Source organism: Mustela putorius, unplaced genomic scaffold (assembly GCF_011764305.1).
Source record: "Mustela putorius furo isolate JIRA1106 unplaced genomic scaffold, ASM1176430v1.1 tig00003845_pilon_pilon_pilon, whole genome shotgun sequence".
Classification (NCBI taxonomy): Eukaryota; Metazoa; Chordata; class Mammalia; order Carnivora; family Mustelidae; genus Mustela; species Mustela putorius.
The window spans coordinates 28762586-28784471 of NW_025421998.1; the positions used below are offsets into that span (position 1 = coordinate 28762586).

General features: G+C 37.0%; 1 protein-coding gene across 4 annotated transcripts in view; it reads right to left on the reverse strand.

Moving 5' to 3' along the window:
- Positions 1-3621: 3621 nt before the first annotated feature.
- The window catches only part of SEMA3D (semaphorin 3D), a 203165-nt gene continuing 184900 nt past the window's right edge, over positions 3622-21886 (reverse strand). For 3 of the 4 annotated variants that reach the window (XM_004739634.3, XM_013060789.2, XM_013060800.2), the window contains 2 exons: positions 15958-16097; positions 3622-8136 (listed from right to left, as the gene is read on the reverse strand). In XM_004739634.3, the coding sequence (XP_004739691.1) occupies positions 7711-8136; positions 15958-16097 (566 nt within the window). In that variant the 3' untranslated portion in view covers positions 3622-7710. Of the gene's footprint in view, positions 8137-10731; positions 11302-15957; positions 16098-21886 lie in introns of those variants that run through there. The other variant, XM_045089753.1, reaches the window with a different exon arrangement.

Sequence of the window (21886 nt, forward strand, 5' to 3'; positions counted from 1 at the left end):
TATTTAACGTTGAAACCATGACCTCCCACCCTCCCCTTTTCAGTAATCCTCCCTATCAGTGATGGATACGTTCCAAGACCACCAGTGGACACCTGAACATGCAGATATTACTGAATCCCACATACACCATGATTTTCTTTTCTATTACATATATACCTATGACAAAATGTAATTTACAAATTAGGTACAGTAAGAGATCCATAGCAATAATTAATAATAAAATAGAGTAATTATAAAAATACACTGTCATGAAAGTTAAGCGAATGTGTTCTCTCTCAAAATACCCGATTGGACCGTACTCACCCTTCTTGCAATGATGTGAGATGGTAGAATGCCTTCGGGAGGAGATGAAGTGAGGCCAATGACGGATGCAGACACTGTGACGTAGCATTTGGCTATGAGTTACCTGCCGGTTGGTGAGTGGAAGGATCATCTGCTTCCAGGTCATGGTTGATCAGGGAAAATGAAGCTGCCCATAAGGGGGGGGGGCAGCTGTATTTACCTTTTATTTTTTAACTGTCATATATCCAGTTGCAAAACATGGAAATTGAGAAGTCATTTTTCATTTTATATTTATTTCTCATATGCAGTTTATTTTTTTACCATCAGATGAGGTTTTTTAAAAATTAACATACAATGCTCTATTTATTTCAGGGGTACAGTTCTGTGAATCATCAGTCTTACATGATTCACTGCATCTAATATGCAAATTTGATGAAAATCTTTTTCTGTCAATTTTTTGCTTAAAAATACCGAAATGTCCCCCTCTGTCTATAAGATTAAGTCTCTATCTAATCTGAATCATACAGTTCCTAATAATCAGACCCTTGGCTTCTTGTCCAGCTTTCTATGATTTTCCCATAGGAGTAAGTTATGTTAATTCTCATTCAAAACTGCCTGTGGCCACTGAAACCCGAGATCGCTTCCAAATGTCAACAACGCAAATTACAACAGGTGATTCTATGTTTTTGTTTATTTGTTTTTCAATAGCAAAAATGACCTGTATGGAAGAGCTACAATTATAATACAATTCAGTAATTGAAGATAATTGCTCATACTAGTTTCATTATATTAAAAGCTTAGAGGGATGTGGCCCGTTAAATAATCCTTTTCCTGATTCTAAACGATAACTTCCCATCTCATGAATTGGTTTCATTTGCTTCTTTGCTAGGTTTATGTACTTAAATTAAGACTCTCTGAATATGCCCCCTCCGCATATTCCTGCAATACATATTGAAACACACTAGCTCCTCCCTGACAGGACCCAAGAAAATTGAGAATTTGTAAAAGGCGAGAAATGTCGGGCTGCCTTTTGGCCCTTCTCTATACATAAACAAAACATAATAGTAAATTAAAAGGGCAAATTATATTGATATAAAATCTTTCCTACACAAAGTAATGATTTGTGGGACCATTTAAAGACATTTTGCAAATTGTAAGTATTTCTCTTCCTTCTTCAGTTACCTAAAGAGTATAAGTCAGTTTATAATTTTGATATGTAAGCCAGAAAGAAGAAACTCTATATTTTAAACATCAACCTTGAACAGTGTTCAATCCAAGAAAGGCCAACTCAGCTGTTTGGAGTCTTTTTGGCATATTAAGCACGAAAGTTCAATATCCCAGATGCCTTAGGCATTTCCATAACAATAAGGTGTTACTTTGAAAACTCAACATTATCCCAGGGTCCCTGAGGCCAACCAAACTCTTAGCTGTCATGTTTAAAAAAAAAAAAAAAATCAGAGTGTCCGGAAAAGTCCATAATGTAAGAGTAAATGGAACTGGAGGGCTGCGTCTATTACAATGGTTGAGTACCTAGTATTTCTATACACTATTCTCTCTTTTCCTCATCCTTTCGAATTTACAATAGAGTAATTTGTTCTGAGACTTAGAGCCTTAATTTGTGTTCTACTGTGAAATACCTGAAGCACACAGAACTGTAAGAGAACGATATATTGAAATGGTAATTGAATGCCCAACTTTGTCAACTATTAACATTTAAATATACTAGTTCCTACAAATATATGCAATATAATATAAATACAACATTGGATTTAGATATTTTTTTAAGAAAATAAAACCGAATTAAAACAATGGTATCTCCCTATATTCTCTTGTTTCTTGAGGAAAATTTATTTGAATTTGGTGCTTAACTTTTCCAGAGTGTTTTTTTATATATTTACTACTTACATATGAATGTATGTATCCATAAGCAGTATCATTTGCTTCTTTAAACTTGATATGCCCAGTATTATTCTGTTTGCATTCCTACACTCCTTGATTGTACTCATTTGACATTGTTTCTGAAATTTTCTATGTTGATCCTGCAGATCTTTTTTTTTTCTCATGTAAGCTTCTGTATCCATTTAGCAACTATACTTCCAATTCATCCATTCTCCTTTTGTAGAACACACAGATTGTTCTCTTTTTTCTATTATAATTAATCCTACAATAACTATTTTTGAAAATGTCTATTTTTGAAGGTTCTCAGGGGTATGCACTTAATTGTGAAAAGCTGATTCTTGGAATATATACATTTTAAACTTCATTGGGTGTGCCAAATTAGTCTCCAAGATGTATGTTTGTACCAATATACACACAAAGGAAATGTATATGATCTTCTGAAAGAAACAGTAAAGTAATTTGCGGCTTCATCTTCCTGATGCAAGACTTCCATGGGCTAGAAAAACTGTTCACGTAGGTAACAAGTTGTGTGGTTATAGATGATTTAATTCTCAACTTAAATATTAAACTCTTGTTTCTTTCATCTTGAGAATTACTCATGGACTTTTCTACATTCAAACAAATACAATTGGAATTTTCTCCATTATTAATATTGTGTTGTGTTTTATTTACACTAACGACTTGGACATGATCCTAGTAAGATTCTACTAAAAGTGCCCCTTATAAAAGTATTTTTTTTCTTGTAAAGATTATATGTTATTTTAAACTCTCAGGTTTAGAGATTGCCAGAGCAGCCACAAAATCTGACATATTTTTGTACAGTATCCCTACAAGCTATTTCATAACCAGGATTGGGGGGTATATATTACCTATTACAAATACAAAATTTCCTTCACAAAATGTACCAAATTGGCAAGAAACATAGTTTTCTCTAAAAGAAATTTCTTTCTAAAGCAAAAACAAAAACAAAAACCTCACTAACTCCTTTAATAAATTATACTCATATAGCTACACATATAGAGGAGTACTTTCAAATCTCATAAGATGATCATTGGAAATCTTAAAAGTAGTTACTTGTGGGGGTGCCTGGGTGGCTCAGTCGTTAAGCAGCTGCCTTTGGCTCAGGTCATGATCCCAGGGTCATGGAATTGAGCCCCGCATTGAGCTCCCTGTTCCTGGCTCCTGCTTCTCCCCTTCCTTCTCCTCCTCCCACTTCCCCCTTCCCCTGCTTGTATTCCCTCTCTCCCTGTGTCTTTCTCTATCAAATAAGTACATAAAATCTTAAAAAAAAAAAAAATAAAAAGTTGTTACTTGTGATGGTAATGTTTATGTCAGTGTGCCAAAGTCTAAATTTAGATCACAGTAAAGTGTAGCTATATAACTACATTGATTGGGGAGAGACATATATACCTTTCTTTCATAAGAGAAATTACTGCATACTTATGGTGAAAAACATATTTACTGAAGTTTACCAGGAGATTTTTTCTTAGGTAATGGATTTAGTGCAATTCCATGTCAAAAATCCGGTTACCATATTTAAGGTTTCAAAACAAAACTTGCACACACACGTTGCAACATTCTGTTTATAACCATAGAACATTAATGTTTGTGTTTTATTATAATACAACCAAAATATACATTTGACAATTTTCAATTATTTTAGATTACAAGACTACATTTCTTTTAAAATAGCAAAACTGTAATTTGAAATTGATTGGTAGCCACTTACAATATTAGAATTAAATTACATGATTAACTGATAGATTATTGCCCTTCCCCCAAAAAAACATCTATCTCAAACTTACCATAAATACTTTACACTACAAAATATTTAAATGAGAGGTATAAGTCATGTGCATGTTCCTGTCTTTGCACTGTCACTATGTAGAATGCTGGAATTTTAGATCTTATTTTTTAACCTCACATGTAAGCCAAGTTATTTAAAGATTTTGGTTATTTCCTGTGAGAAAAGTATATCTTTCTATAAAAACACTTGAAATATCTTTTTTTCTAAACTGTCTATTCTCAATAAGGCTAATCAATTTTCCAACATGTTGTCTAAGACAAATGTAACATTCTAAAGAGAAGCTGTTTCAGTTTTAATTTTTCTTTGTATTTATGATATATATGAAATATAGCTTATACTTAAGTTTAAAATAATCAGTGTTTAATTAATGCTATTGTGCAACTTCATGTTTTGTGGCCATCTGGATAATAGAAACTTGTCTTTGGAAGCTTAATTTTGATAATGTTGAAAAACAGGCACTGGCCCCTGAAAACTTGTTTTTTAATCGAGTATACAATTCAGCAGGAACAAAACTTAATAGCATAAAGGAACTGAAATATAGACCAAAGGCAGAATTCAATAGTAAGACCATTTTGTAGGCAGCATATTGTAAATGAGCATCAGTTAGCCAACAGATTGAAGAGATCTGGTGTAGACTGCAGTTCTTCTACTGTTGTAGCTTTTGCAAATTTCTGAATTTCTTTGTGACTATTTTTCCATCTCTTAAGTAATTTGGTTGGTTTTCAGAAATGTTTATTCAGTAATATGAATGTAGTGTGTTGAGCTCTTTGGAGGAAAAAAAGGATCTACATAAATTAATTACTTATACTCTTCGTTTCTAAGCAAACTCTTAAAATTCCCAATAAATTGAATGTAAATGTATGCAGAAAGGCAGGATTCCATTTAGCAGCATAAATAGCTGGAATGAAATGCAGGAGAGAATATGCAAGTTAAAGACGTATGTATTCAAAACAGGGGAGAAAAATATGAAACCAAGACTAAGCAGACATTTTAAGACTTCTCCATAGATAGCCCATTTCTTAAACATATCTAAAACTACTAACTATAATTTCATTTTTCATTATTTCAAGGAAAATTTGGTAAAACCTTCAGTGGTGAGGAAGTATATATTGTATCTCATCTCTAGACTTAATATATTCATACTGTCCATCGAAGTGTTCTAGTCAGTTAAAGGTTAAAAAATTAAGTGTAGCTTAGATGTCCTCTGTTTTTATAAATACACATAAACCTTTGCCCATATGTTTTTTTTTATTCTATGACATTTTGTTTACCCAATATTTACAATATTTCAAATATATTTTAAGCAATTATCATAAATTACTGTTTTAGATCCAAAGCAGCCAAAATATTAGCTGTAAAGTAAAAGAGGTTACCCAAATTTTATCTAAATAATTAAGATCAGAAAAAAGTAATTAAAAATGGCTTGAGCATTCATATTTTGATGAAAACCAAATTTATTACATAGGTCAATCCTAACATTTGAGCTTCATGTAATTTTCCCAAAGTCACCTATACTTTGATCATGACTGTCTGATATACAAATCTTAGGAAATCTTAAAAAATGAAACATGCTCCCATTTATTTGCTTTGAGCTTGCCACAAGTTCCTGGGACTTTTAAACCCAGCAGATCAGGAATCACAAACACTTTCCTTGTGATACACAATGTGCAGCCTGATTCTCCCCCCCAAACCCCACAGCTATTCTTCCGCATTACTTTTTAAAGAGTGATTGTTTCTGGTTCACTTTGAAAAACAAAACAAAACTTTAAGGTTTCCATCTAGTGAAACATCCACAAATATTCACGGGTATCATTTCAAAAGGGGTCCCTAACTTCGTACAGCCGTGTGATTACTCTGAGATAGGTAAGCAAGGCAAAGGAAGTGAATGTAAGACTGAATGTTCCGAACATAACGGCAGCCACAGACATGATACTGAAATTCTCAGAAGGCACCCTCTAACCACACAGGTTCTCACAGGCTCTTCTTTCAAGACACGCAGAATGCATGTGAGACGAGCAATGTCTGCTATTTAGTTTTCTGAAAGGCTGCCTTCCATGTGAGGAAGTGACTAATTTTTCATTTCACACTAAAAAGGGCGTGAAGAGGCAAAACAGAAGAAGGCAAAGGGTTCGTGGTCCAAGAAGGAAAGGTGAGTTCTGCTCCAACAGGCAGGAAACATACCATACGTCCGCAGAGAGGGAGAGTCAAATTGGAAACATTTGAAAGTGCGAACAAAATGTGAAGAATGTTTATGTTAATGCTGTGAGTTTGGTTTCCTTACATGCATTAGGCTTATTTATTATTAAATTACTAAAACAAGGCTATTTGAATTACAGCATACAATCTCGGAAATGCAAAAAGATTGTGTGAAGAAAAGATGTCAAAGAGTTAATTTAACCCTTTCCGTTGTCAACATGTTTGCATTTGTTCTATTACTCAACAAATACATATCCCCGCTCCCCATCACCGTTGTCTACCTATTTCTATCTCTCTCTATATGTATATATTGTTCTTTTCCTAGTCACTCAAATAAAATCCAATAATCCAATATTCAGGAGGGAATAAAGGCAGTAAATGGAAATAATTTACAGAGTATAATGAGATTTTAGAAAATGAGAGAGGAAGTACTACTGAAATCCCATTGGTTGTAAATAAATTTGTGTTCATTCTTCTCATGATCTAGAAAATTTACTTTTCCTCAGACTTTCACTAGCAGTTTGTTATAAGGTGGAGTTTTTTTTAACAGATGTATTTCAAACTGGCAGCTATTTACACTCTAGTGAATAAAGTTACATAACATTTTGCCCAGTTTATTTGTGATTGTTCTTCCTTTTTATGAGGATATGAATTTCCCCCAAAGCTAGAATTTATCACTGTCCTTTCTGTCTCTTAACAAATCCCATCTGCAGGCCTTTCCATTAGGATGCAGGATACATCACGGTGTTTCCCTTATTAAAATGTTTTCCCGTCACTTATTAAAATATTTATGAAGGGCTCCATCCCTGGAAGCTCAGTATACATTCCAAAAAGACATAACGGAGCAACAGCTCCTTTCTGTGAACTTGTTAACTCTTGACAAGTCACAAGGAGCCCTGGGAGGAACATTTATATCCTTCAGTAAGTCACACTGCTGTACACCGAATGTAACCTCTGTGGTCTGAAATAACGCACCTCTCCAAATTCCTGGACCCTGCACCAAGAGTGAAAGTTCCTGCTGATAGCGTGAGCTGTACGAATTTGTGTCTTCCCTCCAACTCCAACCACAGGGTAGCCAGTTCTAGAGTGGAATGATGTATCTGTTCCTAAGAACGCATATACAGCACAACGGCATGGTCAAGTCCATGCTTAATGGCCATACAAGGGAAATAGAGCCCCTTATCATAATACCAAATTTGAGGCTCACTCCGCTCAGTGATTTACATCACATAATAAATTCAAAAACTCGGCACAGCAAACATTTACAACTGTGAAGCCCCCATTTTGAGGATAATTCTGATACTTTGCAGGTACGTGTTTAGTTCTTGGAAAACTGGTTCAGAAGAATTATTTGCCCTTACTAGGCCATATTCGCCATATATAGTCTTATTCAGATCATTGTTCTCGTGTGCTTTGCCTTAGCAAAACTCCATGGAAAGCTCTTATGAGTTAGTGTACAGGGTGCACAAAACAGAAGGCGGTATTTTTGCAGGTAAAGAATTCTTTTCTTTAAATTAAAAAGACAACTACGTGTCCACGGCTCTAGGAAGCCCATCCAGGTCTCTGTGATGTCTTCGATTCCGTTTCTTCTTCATTTCCTGCACGTGCTTCCACTTCGGGCCGCCCTTGTTTCGCTGTCTTCGCTTCTCCCGGTGCCACATCTGTTCGCATAACTGGTCGAGGCTGAAGTTCGGGCTGCTGAGGATTTGGATGTAGTCTTTGTACCTCAGCCGGGACTCAGCCAGCAGATCCTTGACCTGCCCCTCCTCGTGCTCTGCCCTCTGGGTATTTTCCATCTGTTCGTTCTCAATGACATTCAAAGTCAGCTTCACTATGGTGTGGATAAAAGTGTGTTCCTGGGCTCTGCAGTAATACATTCCAGAGTCCTTCTTCTGCAGACTTCGAATCAGTAGCCCATATTCTGTTTTGATGATCCTTTCATCAGGTTTCAACTGCAGAATTGGAAAAATGTAGGTAATAAATGGAAAACAGAGAGGGCTAGGAGCAAATGAACAGAGGCAAACCTAGTTTTACTTAGTTGAACCTAAGAGATCTATCCCCATCTCTGTCATCGAGCGCAATATTATCAGCCATAGTTGAGAATTTAAAAAATTCCATTAAAGTAACAGCCCTCAAAGATGCATGTTTGCCTCTCATTATTATCTAACTAAACCTCTGAATATAGTTAGTTTTCTGCCAGTCTACAGATAGGAATGAAAAGCTATAAAAACCAATGAAGTAAAACTGGAAACTATCAACGAACCATCTTTATAGAGATTTTAGATACCAAGTGGTATATTAAGAACACCAATCGGTATTTAAATTCCAGAGCTAGAGCCAGACATTGACAGCCTTTGTGCAGAAAAAGAGCGTTTAGGGCATGCTACCACCTGTAATGGAGAAATAGAACAATGGGTGCAAAAGGAATTTACTCTGTTTCCTGGATATCACCCAATAAGCGAGCTGAATAGCATATGGAGACTCTTAAGTGGTGACTTGTTAACAGTCTAATGGAAAAGCATGGATATAGCTTTTTGGGTTTTGGAGCTGTAACTGAGAATGACCCTAGTTCGAAGGTTAGCAACATTTAAACCTGAATTTCCCTTTTTACTATGGACCGCATTTTGATACCGTGTGTACATGTGATACTTGAGATGATGTCATTTGTGGAAATATTTGCCATACCTCGGTATACTATAACACAGTAATGTGATTTTAAGTGTGAGAAAACTCAATGAACAAAAAGAACCCCTCCTGGAATGGGATGCTCTTTGCCCTTCGAAGCCAGAGTCCTGAAAGACAGCTCAAACATTTGAGCTTGACTGGCCCATGGGCTGGTGTGAAGAGCAAACCTACCTTCCTTAAGCCTAGAGGCCTCTTTAACCACACCAGAGCCCTGTTTCATGTGGAATTTTGTTGAGGGTCTCGGTGTTAAGTAGAATAACAACAACAACAACAAAGAAGTCGGGAAGATTTCCCAGTTTACACATCTGCCCTGTACTGTAGGCTTTCAGTTGACGGAAATTGAGGTAGAAAGACAGCTAAATTAAATTTATTCACAGTGGGTGGACTCAACTCCGCATCTTTATGTGAAAAATATGTAGGAAAAAGTCCCTCCTATTCTGGAAATATGAGAAAAGGAAAAGAAATATCTCTGGCTACTGGCCCAATTAACTAACAAGTATACCAACCACCCTCCATGCCAGAGAAATGCAGCTGGTGGGGTACCACTGGAGGCCAAAGGCAGGTCATGGCCCAGATCCTTGGTTCCTGAGGCTGAATGGTCTCCAGCCTAACCACCTTCCAGGCTGCATCCACACCTTCAGGATTTTGTTCATTTGTTTGTTTCCCTTAACTTTCCCCATTTGGTGATTTGGGTGTATACTATTTATTTTAAGAATGGATTTATTCTAAAGGCCCAAGCATTTTAAAATGCGACCGTAATACACATTAATGTTGAATTCACTTACATTCTCAGAGATTTGGGGAGCCTCGTGCCTAAATTAAATGTGAACTTGAATTGGGAGGACTCTCAAGGACCAGTCCTCAACAGAGATAACAAACTCACATTTAACACACTACATGTACCTTTTCCTTCAAATGATTTTATTGTAGGCATTATTCTGTAAATTTTAAATACATCTTAGATCACAAAACGCTGACTCCATCGCGAAGGATCTGGTCCTTATCTGCGCACTCTGCTTCCCGTGATTACTCATTTATATTCCCCGACTGGTCCTTCCATTTATCAAGTTGGCGACATAGCATATGGTGCATTGGGGGGTTAAAAGTAAAGCTCTTTGAAGGTGAAAGTGTGAAGCATTATTAGGAACATTATAGACCCCTGCCAGTGTTGCGGGAGAGTGGCAGAGCTGAGAGGTGACGTTCTAAAGCCTTTATTTGTGTAATTCTCCTCATAGAAAATGGCCCGTGGTTATGAGCATGACAGTCAAAGTGGGTGACTTCAGTTCCATGTCATCTCTTCATCTCTAGATTCCCTTTTTGTAACTGGGACACTTGCTAACGCTTAAACTGCACTTCATGTGGCTTTGAGAGATTGTCATAGCTCTGACTCACGACTTTTTATTGTTCTCTTTAATCTCCTGACAGGAAGAAATTATGACTTTGATTTCACACACATTATGTAACACTTCATCATTATCCTTGCTATTCTCTTTCTGTATCCTGTTTGTCCGGCTCCCCTTCCCTCCTTTCTAGGCCATGTCCGTGGCTACAGGACTCCATGTTTCATAAACACCTGGCATCTCCTTACTCCCGTGTGGTCCCTTCCTTTTCCTTTCTTCCGTGGAACGCTTGGTTTTCCTTTCTTTCTTTCCTTTTTTTTTTTTTTGGACCCATAGATATAAAACTTGCTTTAATAAATTTCTTTCTGGATCTATTGTTTATTAGATTATTTCAGTGTTTTTTATTTTTTTTTTTTCCCTACCCGAATCTTCAAAAATAGGCGTTGATTGAAATCCTATCTCTAATAAAATACAGTTGGGATTGATATATTTTCCTAGGATTTTTTTTTTTTTTTTTTTTTTTTTGCGATCTAGAGACAGGAATCTGTGCCACCGCAACGAAGCGGCTGGTTCACGTTGGCCTACTTTACATTCCCATTCTCTCTGCCGCTTTCATTCCCTGCTGGAAGAGGATACATTCCGCAGACTGTATCTCGACAGTGAGATGTCAGCACAGTCCATTTAGAAAATGCAGCTCCTTTACAAAGAGATAATGTAATCTCTGGCCACTGATTTAAACTCATGGAATTTTCTCCACTCTAAAAGTGATAAGTAAGAACCGCTCAGCTAAATCAAAACCATGCTTGAACTGAGGTCGACTATTCATTTGCCTAATGTGAGCAAGGATAATATATTTGGCATTATTAAATGTAGATCTTCAGTGAAGGGCAATTCATTTAAAATGAAAAGAGTAACGTGGAGAGGGACAAAGGACGTTTAGGTACTAAGCAGCAGGTAAAGGTCAGGGACTCTGCTCTCCGATAATAGCAGCCTAATGGTAATTCCTTTGCAGATAATTCACCTGTCAGTTCTCTCAGAGCTAAAGTATTGCGCTGTCTTGGAAGTGACTGGGCCTTCAAGAATAGCTCTTCTCTGCAACAAACATAGAAGGCTTATTTAAAAATAGTACAGAAGCAACTCGTTATTTAAAAGAAAAGAAAATTTGAATTTGTATATATCTAACTCCTAGATTAATTTGGTACCTTTGAGTAAGTGTAAATAGAAAATGTAAATTGCGATGGTAATAATAACATCACAAGATAACTAGAAAAAAATATATATTTGCTGTTTTATTGGGGAAAGAGTTTCTAAGCATAATGAGTGAGAAATCATAGACATATAAATCTACAGGTTTGTCCCCATGAAATAGAAAACTCTTCTTTGTGAGGAACAAAAAATTTGGAGACAACGAACATAGTAAATTACTTCTAATATGTATAACATTAGAATGTTAACATCAAGGGGCACCTGGGTGGCTCAGTGGGTTAAGCCTCTGCCTTCGGCTCTGGTCATGATCTCAGGGTCCTGGGATCGAGCCCCGCATGGGGCTCTCTGCTCAGCGGGGAGCCTGCTTCCCCCCTCTCTCTCTGCCTACTTGTGATCTCTCTCTCTCTCTCTGTCAAATAAATAAATAATATATTAAGAGAAAAAGAATGTTAACATTGATAATATATAAAAGGCTGTGAAAATGATTTTTAATGAATACATCAATGTATTCTTAGTCAATGTAAAGTAAGCAAATGATGGGTAAAGCACTTCACCAAATACACCTGAAACCAACAGCTAAGAAACATGACAAGGTAAATTCACAGCCACTAAAATTCAAAGAAATAGGTGTTTACAGGGGCACGTGGGTGGCACAGTTGGTTAAGCATCCAACTCTTGTTCCAACTTGGGTCCTGATCTCAGAGGTGTGAGATCAAGTCCTGTGTCAGGCCCCATACTCACTCTTTCCCTCCGCCCTTCCTCCCACTCCCAAATAAATAAATAAATCTGTAAAATATAGATATTTACATAATATGTTTAGATTATATGACATTTTTCATATCAAACTAGTAATGATGTTCTTAAGTTGTAATACACAGTTTTGCCTCAGAAATTCAGAAAAGGTACTAATATAGTGACTTTGATGAGAAATTAGCAATGTACAGTTGTTTATCAAAAGCCATAAGAAAATTAAAGCCTTTCACTCAGTTATCTTACCCCAAAAGATCTGTCCTAAGAAAGCATTTAGGAAAGCAGAGGAAGATTTAGATATCAGGAAGCTGACTAGTTTTTTTAAAGAGGAAACATGTTATTTAAATAACATGGAATAATCATTGGTGACTGTGACATCAGGGTAGCGGGTGTAAGGGCCAGGAAAAATATGATATTATAATAGAATGTTAAAGAAAATGCTCACAGTATAATGGTTAGTGGAAAAAAGCTGGAATAGACATCATCAGAGGGCGCACAATTCTTTATATGTCCCTATATTTTCAAGACCATTTATATTGCTTTTATTTTTTTTTTTTAAATTTTATTTACTTGACAGAGATCACAAGTAGGCAGAGAAGCAGGCAGAGAGAGAGAGGAAGGAAAGCAGGCCCCCCGCGGAGAGGCCCTGGGATCATGACCTGAGCCCAAGTCAGAGGCTTAAAGCCACTCATCCACCTAGGCACCCCTGTATTGCTTTTATTATAGAAAGAACAACAATAAAACAAGGGCCTACAAAGAGAAAAATACAAATATTTGAAGATGTTTTTAAAATGCTTTTTAAAAGCTACACACACAAAAAGATATTACCACAAATGGTATAAGGTATTACTTCTAGTCATTCAGACCCCAAGAGTTCAGCAGAAGCTCAGGGACTTCCGATTAACTCGCTACTTACAGCGTAAACATCATCAATTTCAAGAGTAGCTTTGTAAGGAAGTCAGCACATAAGTGACTCATGACCTCCCCAATAGCACCCAACTGTGAAACAGCTCAGCGAGGAAATGTTCTCCTCCTGGCAGAGAATAAGCTGGTGACAGCCTCTTTGCCACAGGAGAGTCTAGTCCCTCCCCCGGGTTTTTTTTCAGTAGGGGAAAGATTCCGAACTGTGACCTCCTTGGTCAGGAGCAGAAGGTAGCCTGCTGGGAAAAGTGCTTCACATCTAGTCTGGATCTTGCCCCTTTCCTCAGTTCAGGAAGCAGGATCGCATATCCTGGACAATGTGTAACTACCTACTTACCAATGTAGATGAAAATACCAGTTGCAATATTACAGCTAAGATACTTTAAAGTGAAATACACTATTTCTGCTCCATTAAGATTCATGGAGCATGGTATCACCATGACTGTGTGATACACTCTTTTTGTGTGTGTGTGTGTGTGTGTGTGTGTGTGAGATACACTCTTAAAAGTGTATTGCCTTTTCAGGAAGATAAAAGACGTGAATGCAAACATGAATAGGCAAATATATGTATCTCTAACTAAGAGATTACCCCAAGCAGAGCAACATATTTTTTTAAAAGTCAGATTAAATTTGCCATGGAAGAAACATAATTATTAAAGATTTCTATTTTACTGATGAGAGATGATCAAAACTTACTGACTGTAAAATCAAAATACTAGTTTGGGACATTTAAAAGTAAAATATTGCACTGTAACTAAAAATCTTCATGTTAAAAATATTCAGAAAACATTCCCCCAAGATTTCTTTGATAAAAAGTTAATGCTTTATGTTTCAAAGTTACATAATCACTTCCAGGTCAGAAAATTCTTTAATATATATGGGGAAAAATAACCATTTAGTATAAATGTGGATATGCTGTAATCTTAGAATTTATGGATGTCAGTAATGATGAAGCATCGAGTTTTATTGGAGAAATCTGACATAACAAACACTGGAGTATTCCCTTGGTTTTAACTATGTAGAGAGTCAACATTTTAGCTTAAAAAATTGTTCTCGAAGATTTCAGATGAAGAGAAAGGTCTTACCACCTTAATGTAACAGTGAAACACATCTTTACATCAATTTCTTATGATAAAATTTGGTCCTTCTACTGCAAGGCTTCTCAACCTCAGCACCACTGAGTTTGGGACAACAGAATTCTTCATTGTGAAGAATTGTGAACTGAAGAATGTTTAACTTTATCCCTGACTTCTATCCACAGGATGCCAAGAGCAGCCTCTGCACCACCTCCCACCAGCTGTGACTATCTATTCAGTATCTAGACTATCTATTCAATATCTAGAATGTCTCTAGATATTGCCAGACGTGGACAGTGTAGCAGCAAAATCAACTGCCGTTGAAAACCACTATATTATACTAATGCCTGACTGATTACATACATTATTTAATTTTTTAAATGATTTTATTTATTTATTCAAGAGAAGAGAAAGAGAAAGCGGGCATGATTTTGGGGGGGGGGTGCCATCAGAGAGACAGAGGGAGAAGCAGATCCCCTACTGAGGAGGAAGCCTGATGCCCACCTGGATTCCAGGACCCCAAGGTCATGACCTGAACAGAAGGTAGATGCTTAACTGGCTGAGCCACCCGGGTGTCCCTTAAATGTTTACAGACTTATCAAGGAGGCTGTATTTTAGAGCATTTGGTCTGCCTATTTATGTGACAGAGAAACTAAGTGTTAGAGAAGTCACGACCTGCTCATTATCCTCAGCAGTCAACTGAACATGTGATCAGTGCTAGTTCACATTTCACACATCTTCCTGATGGAGAGTTATCTGCAATTGTATACATGTATTTTATACTTGTGAATAATCCTCTGCTTTGAAATTCACATTCTCTTCTGTATTTTCTCCTTTTATTTTCATAGTAACTTTTGTATTTATTTTGTTCACATTAGAAAATTCTGGCCTATATGGGCTCAGTGATATTACCAAAGAACACAGAACCAGAATTCAATTGAACATCTAATTCTGAATCCCAAGTTCATGCAATTACTCGCTAACTTGTCCTCAGTTTAATATCAGGACTATTAGAACTCTGTAATGAGTTTCGCTGGTTTCTCTTAGGCACTGAAAGAGAAAAATAAAAACCCTGCCAATTTCCCTTTGTTTCATGGCCCTTTAATAATAATACAGGATTTCTCAAGCTACCTGAAATCGTCTCATTAAGTTCAGTAACATACATAACCTATCTACCTCACAAAATCTCTGTGACTGTTTCAATTCCTATGTATGTCCTAGATACACTGAAACAGAAAAAGTAAAAAAAGATGAAGGGAACATCCATGTTACTTTCCCCTGTTGATTTAATTTTAATATATAACTGTGAAAAGGTACATGTCCAGTTAGTTATCCAACTTGTCCATATAATAGAACAAAGATCTTTCTATTGTTATACATATTCAACCTGCTTTATTTTATGATAGAAGTTAAACACAATCTGAGTTAGAATTTAGTCCTTATCTTACTGTGGAGGAAAATATTGTGTTCTTATTTTTGATCAGGGAATTGTTCTACAATATAGACAATCAATGAGAAAAAAAATTTTGAAAAAAATTATGTAAATTTCTCCTAAAAATTCAATCCTCTTTTAAATATACTTTGTTAATGTATCTGTTTAAGTTGTCCTATTCTTATCTCCTATGCATTGTTAAGTTTCATGTTAGTGAGTATAAATTGTTATCTTCCTTTTTATCAAATAGTGATGAGAGTACTGTATGGCACTATACATTGAACATCTCTCTCAACCAAAACTTGATTTAACTTTTATACTATTTCCCTCAATATGATCATTCTTTGGTGACTTCTAACTTACCTCCTCTCGATGCTCATCTCCTGACCGCTGGACATACCACTTAATAGATGCTTGTTGGGATTTAGGTATACATTCCAGAAAGGTTGAATTAAATTCAATGCCAAAAATCACCTTTTCATCAGCAGTTTCGTGACTAATGCCTGGAAAGCAAACATGGAATAGGAGATTAACCTTGACCTTATTTTAAAAGCAATGGGAAAATAGACTGATTTAGAACAGATGCTATGGGGGAAAGATTCATATACATTATTAAAGAAAAAGGAAATTCACAATATAATATTGTTACCTAAGACTCAAATATTATCTAATAGACTGACTTTTAAAACTCTATCCCTGCACTGCAATTTTAACCTTTCATGAATATATTAATTTGCAATTGTTTTTTTTCAAATAAGAATTCATAAGACCCAACTCTAAACCTTGAATCTATTTCTCTGAGCTGAACTGAATAAAACTTTAGTGTCTTTCAATGCTTCACATGTTTTAATTTGTAATAAAATGCATCCAATTTTGTGGATAGTTTGAGAAGAAGAATTTACTTCATCCTTTAAGAGAAATTCTATTGTGAATTGATCCACAGAGCTGACCATATAACATGAAGACATTTTAACATCAAAAAAGTAAGTACAATGGTCTATACTTGATAAAATTCCATAATAATGATATTGACCTAGATGCTTCTAGCTAGATTATTGAGCTAGATGCTGTAATACTCTGAATGTGGACGTTATCTGCATTATCTACCAAAAAAACAAAACAAAACAGTTTTCTTTTATTCAAAGAGGGATACTTAAGCCCAACATGCATTTGCCATAAGACAGTTAATGGGATGCTAAAGGAACAGTGTCTCAGACACCTTATTCTCGTAAATCAACTGCACCATCTGAAATACATTCCATCCAGAGTAGCCAAAGGCTGTGTCCCATGTGTGATCTAAGATCTGTAGCTCAAATTTGATCAAATAAAAAATGACGGCTGTTCAGCCTGGCCCAAACATGCACTTTTTCATCATATATTCAGATGTCTCAATTCTGCAGATGGGCCTACTTAGCATTTTAGGCATAAACGAAGAGTAAGGCTTAAGGGACCTCTATGAATCCTAAATGTAAGCAGACAAAATTATCAGCAAATGGCATGAATGCTCATTTATCCAATAGTTAGACTTTCCTTTGAAGAAACTTCTTTTGAACTTGTTTGTGTTTTACCAGCAATGATTAAGTCAGGCGTGCTGACACCATTATGAATTAACCTCCTCTAACCTTCAAAATGTGTGGATTCCATTTGAAACTTGTAAGATATCCACGGTCCCTGCCAATTCAACAGATTATATCTACGATTTTCACAGTTAATAAATTCCTAATGCACAGAAAGATCGCAGTGTCAATCACGGAAGAGAAAGACACACATTATTTCATAGCAACAGATGCCATTCTCCTGAGAAAAAAAGCTCCCGAGCAAAGCAGGGAGTTTGCAGGCTGATAGTAAGGTGATGAGGCCAGGACTGGAGAGAAATCAATTAGACTGATTCAAGCAAAGAACCGGTCAAGTCAGTAAAATCTACATTAATGAAATCAAGGAGAGAAGTGAAATAGCTGAATATGTGGAATCCTTTATCCAATAAGTAAAAGCAGTGACCCCTTGACACAAAGTCCTCACGATATCAGTTTGACAAGCAATGAATTCATTGTTGTTACCAATAATCTTCATTTCATTTCTGAGTTTTATAGTTCCCATTTTTAACAATCTCATTTGCAATTCCAACAAAAAGAATGAATATCTAAGCATAAACTTAACTAAGGATGTGAAACACCTACACACTAAGAATTATAAAGCATTCATTAAAGAAACGGAATAAGGCACAAGTAAATGAAAAGGAATTTCATGCTCATGGATTAAAGGAATTAATATTGTCAAATGTCCATACTACTTAAAGCAATCTAAAAATTCAATGCAATCATGATCAAAATTCAAACAACACTTTTCACAGAAGAATAAACCATCCTAAAATTTGGATGGAACCATAAAAGACTCCGAACAGCCAAGACAATCTTCGATAAAGAAGAAGAAAGCTGGAGGTATCACACTCCCTGATTTCAAACCATATTACAAAACTATAGTAATTAACACAGTATGGTATTGGCATAAAAATAGGCACAGATCAATAGAACATTAAATAGAGAGTTTCAGGAATCGACATACATGTAGATAGTCAAATATTTCACAACAACGGAGTCAAGAATATACAATAAGAAAAGGACTGTCTCTTCCACAAATGGTGTTGGGAAAAGTAGACAGCCAAACATCAAACAATGAAACTGGACCACTATTTTACACTACACACAAAAATTAACTCAAAATGGATTTTAGTCATAAATGTAAGACTTGAAACCATAAGACTCCCAGAAGAACATATAGGCAGTAATTTCCTTGGCACTGATCTTACTGATGATTTTTTTAACTTGATGCCCGAGTACAAGCAACACGAACAAAAATAAACAAGTAAGACTACACCAAACTAAAAAGCTTTTGCACAGCAAAGAAAGCTATCAACAAAATAAAATGTCAATCTACTAAGTGGGAGGAAATATTTACACATCATATATCTGATAAGGGCTTAACATAAAAATTATATAAATAATTCATACAACTCCACAGCAAAACTCCCCAAATAATCCAATTAAAAATGAGCAGGGGAACTGAATAAAACATTTTTCAAAGAAAACACAACAGATGGCCAATAGGTACATGAAAAGATGTTCAGCATGCCTCATCATCAGGGAAATGCAAATCAAAGCCACAGTGACTTGTCCCCTCCTATCTGTCAGACTGGCTATTGTCTAAAAGATAAGAACTAAGAAGTGTTGGCGAGGATGTGGAGAAAAGGAAACACTTGTGCACTGCTGATGGGAATGTAAATTAGTGCACCCACTATAGAAAACAATTTAGAGGTTCCTCAAAAAAGGATAAATGTAACTAACATATGATCTAGCAATTCCATTTCTAGGTAGTTACCTAAAAAAAATAAAATAAAAACACTAACTCGAAAAGATGTATCGCTCCATGTTCACTGCAGCATTATTTAGCCAAGATATGAAAACAGCAGTGGGCACCATCAAGTATGAATGGATAAAGAGGATGTGGTAGACAGCTACACAATGGAATATTTTTCCGTCATAAAGAAGAAGAAAATCTTGCCATTTGTGACAACAGGGATGGGTCTTGAGGACATTAGTCTAAGTGAAGTAAGTCAGAGAGAGAAAAATACCACATGATCTCATTTATATACAGAATCTAAAAATAAACAAACAGGGGCGCCTGGGTGGCTCAGTGGGTTAAGCCGCTGCCTTCAGCTCAGGTCATGATCTCAGGGTCCTGGGATCGAGTCCCGCATCGGGCTCTCTGCTCAGCCTGCTTCCTTCTCTCTCTCTCTCTGCCTGCCTCTCAGTGTTCTTGTAATTTCTCTCTGTCAAATAAATAAATAAAATCTTTAAAAATAAATAAATAAATAAATAAAAATAAACAAACAAAAAGACTGAGCTCACAAATACAGAGAACAGATTGGTGGATGCCCGAAGCAGGAGGTGGAAGATGGGTGAAATGGGCGAAGGGGGTCAAAAGGCATAAGTAAATCCCGGAGATGTAATATATAGCATGATGGCTATAGTTAATTGCATGGTATTCCATATTTCAAAGTTGCCAAGAGAGGACCCCTTAAACGTTCTCATCACAAGGAAACAATTCTTTCTGCAACTATGTGTGGTGAGGGATGCTAACTACACCTATTGTGATTATTTCGCAATGTATACAAATATCCAATCATTCTTGTTATATCCTTGAAACTTATATGTTCTATGTCAGTTATAACTTAACCAAAAAATCTCCTTAAGATTGCAAATAGTTTGTAAATACCCTCATACCTTTAACTTTAATTCCCACAGTTGATTCTCTGTCTCTGGCTTCTCTTCTACAGGTGTCAATTCTATTTTTTTAAAAAAAATGCTTTGCCTTAGAAATATGAAACAACTCCTTATAAGCTGCAGGGTACACATGAACTCACAAACTTAGCCCAACCTATGTGAGGTCTTTCTGACTTTAATTATTGATGCTTCGCGTGCTTTCAAATTTGTCTTTCCCCTCATAGTGCAGCTTGAATGCCATCTGGCTAAGCATGCTTCCCTTTACCATGCACTACCCAAACATTCTTGTGTGCCTACGGCACAGTATCCATTCCAGGGACAGAGACAAAATCGCCAAGTGAATGGAATCGATAAAGAATATCGCATTTGGGTGTGCTGTGCCCTACAAGTAAGAATAAAACAGATCAGAGAGTAGGAGGTAGAATGAGGAGAGAGGATGGTCAGGACAGGATGGTCAGAAGAGTTGTCTCTGAGAAATGAACATTTTAACTATAAAATTCAATGGTGTGAAGATGGAGCCATGTGGACACAGTACCTAAAGAATTCTTCAGGTACAGAGGAAACAAGTTCAAGTATAATTGCAGCCAGAACGAGGTTGGGGGTTTGGAGAAAGAGAAAGCTGGTGAGTGAGCCATGTAAAAGCGACCGCGAGAGGGGCTCAGAGCACGTGCCAGTAAGCAGAGTCTGGAGGCCATGGTAAAGGCTGTGGATTTTCTTCTAATTGTTCTTAGAAGCGGAGGTTTTTGGAAAGGTCATTCAGGCTACCAAGTGGAACAGAGATTGGCCAGGGGTAAGCATGGAAGCAGGGGAACCAAATAAACAGCTCTGGGAGAGCTGTGGTGGGGGTTTGGGTTAAGTGGACATGTACGCAGGGAATGAGAAGTAGGAGCAGACGCAGCCATAGGGTTATAAGGACTTACTGACAGGTTGGTACCAGGATGTGAAAGGAAGAGAAAAATAAAAAGATGACGTCTGGGGGCGCCTGGGTGGCTCAGTGGGTTAAGTCTCTGCCTTCGGCTCTGGTCATGATCCCAGGGTCCTGGGATCGAGCCCCGCATCGGGCTCTCTGCTCAGCAGGGAGCCTGCTTCCTCCTCTCTCTCTCTGCCTGCCTCTCTGCCTGCTTGTGATCTCTCTCTGTCAAATAAATAAATAAATAAATCTTTAAAAAAAAAAAAAAAAAGATGACGTCTGGCCGCTTTTGTCCCTAAGCAGCTGAGTGAGTGGGGGCGCTATTTATTAATATGGGAAGGTCTGCAGAACACTAAAGTCTAGGAAAAAACACAAATTCTTTCTCAGATATAATTTGGGATGCTTATTAGGCATCTAAGAGGGGCTCTTGGCTGGGAATGCAGGTCATACAAGTCTGCACACAGGAGAGGGTTTAGAACCGGACTCTGGATTTGGGAGCGAATTGCCTTAGACCCTATTGAAATTGATGGCGTTAGGCAGTAAAGAGGCAGAGATTTTCTGTTTAGATGGTGGGATGAAAAAGACAGATGAAGAACCCTCGGAAGGACAGCCCGTACAGTAAGGGGAAAACCAGAAGGATGTGAGGCCATGAAGGCTAAAGGCGCTGGGACACATCTCTTTGAAAACAAAAAGCCCCGATTAGTAGTTCTTGTTCAATTTCCTACTGCAAAAACTACTACTACACCTGAAATCAATCCATGGATGGCTTAAAACCAGCTCACAAAATTCCTAAATAATAAGCCCTCAGCTCTCATGGGACCATAAGGACTGTTTCTAGGACGTGCCTGCATGGAAGTCAAACGAAGACTGTGTTCCAAGGAGGAGGGAGTTGGACATGAAGTAAAAACGAGAACTAAAAATTGGCAATTGGATCCGGCAAGGTGGAAACTGCTGGAGACCCTGCCAAAAATTCGATCGGGGGCAGTGATGACGATGGTGAGCAAAGCTGGGTGTGGTGGGTTGTAGCAGGAACAGGATATGATGAGTCACTTGTCTCCACCCTCTGCGGGAACTGCTTTCTGTCACTTTCTTTACAACAGTT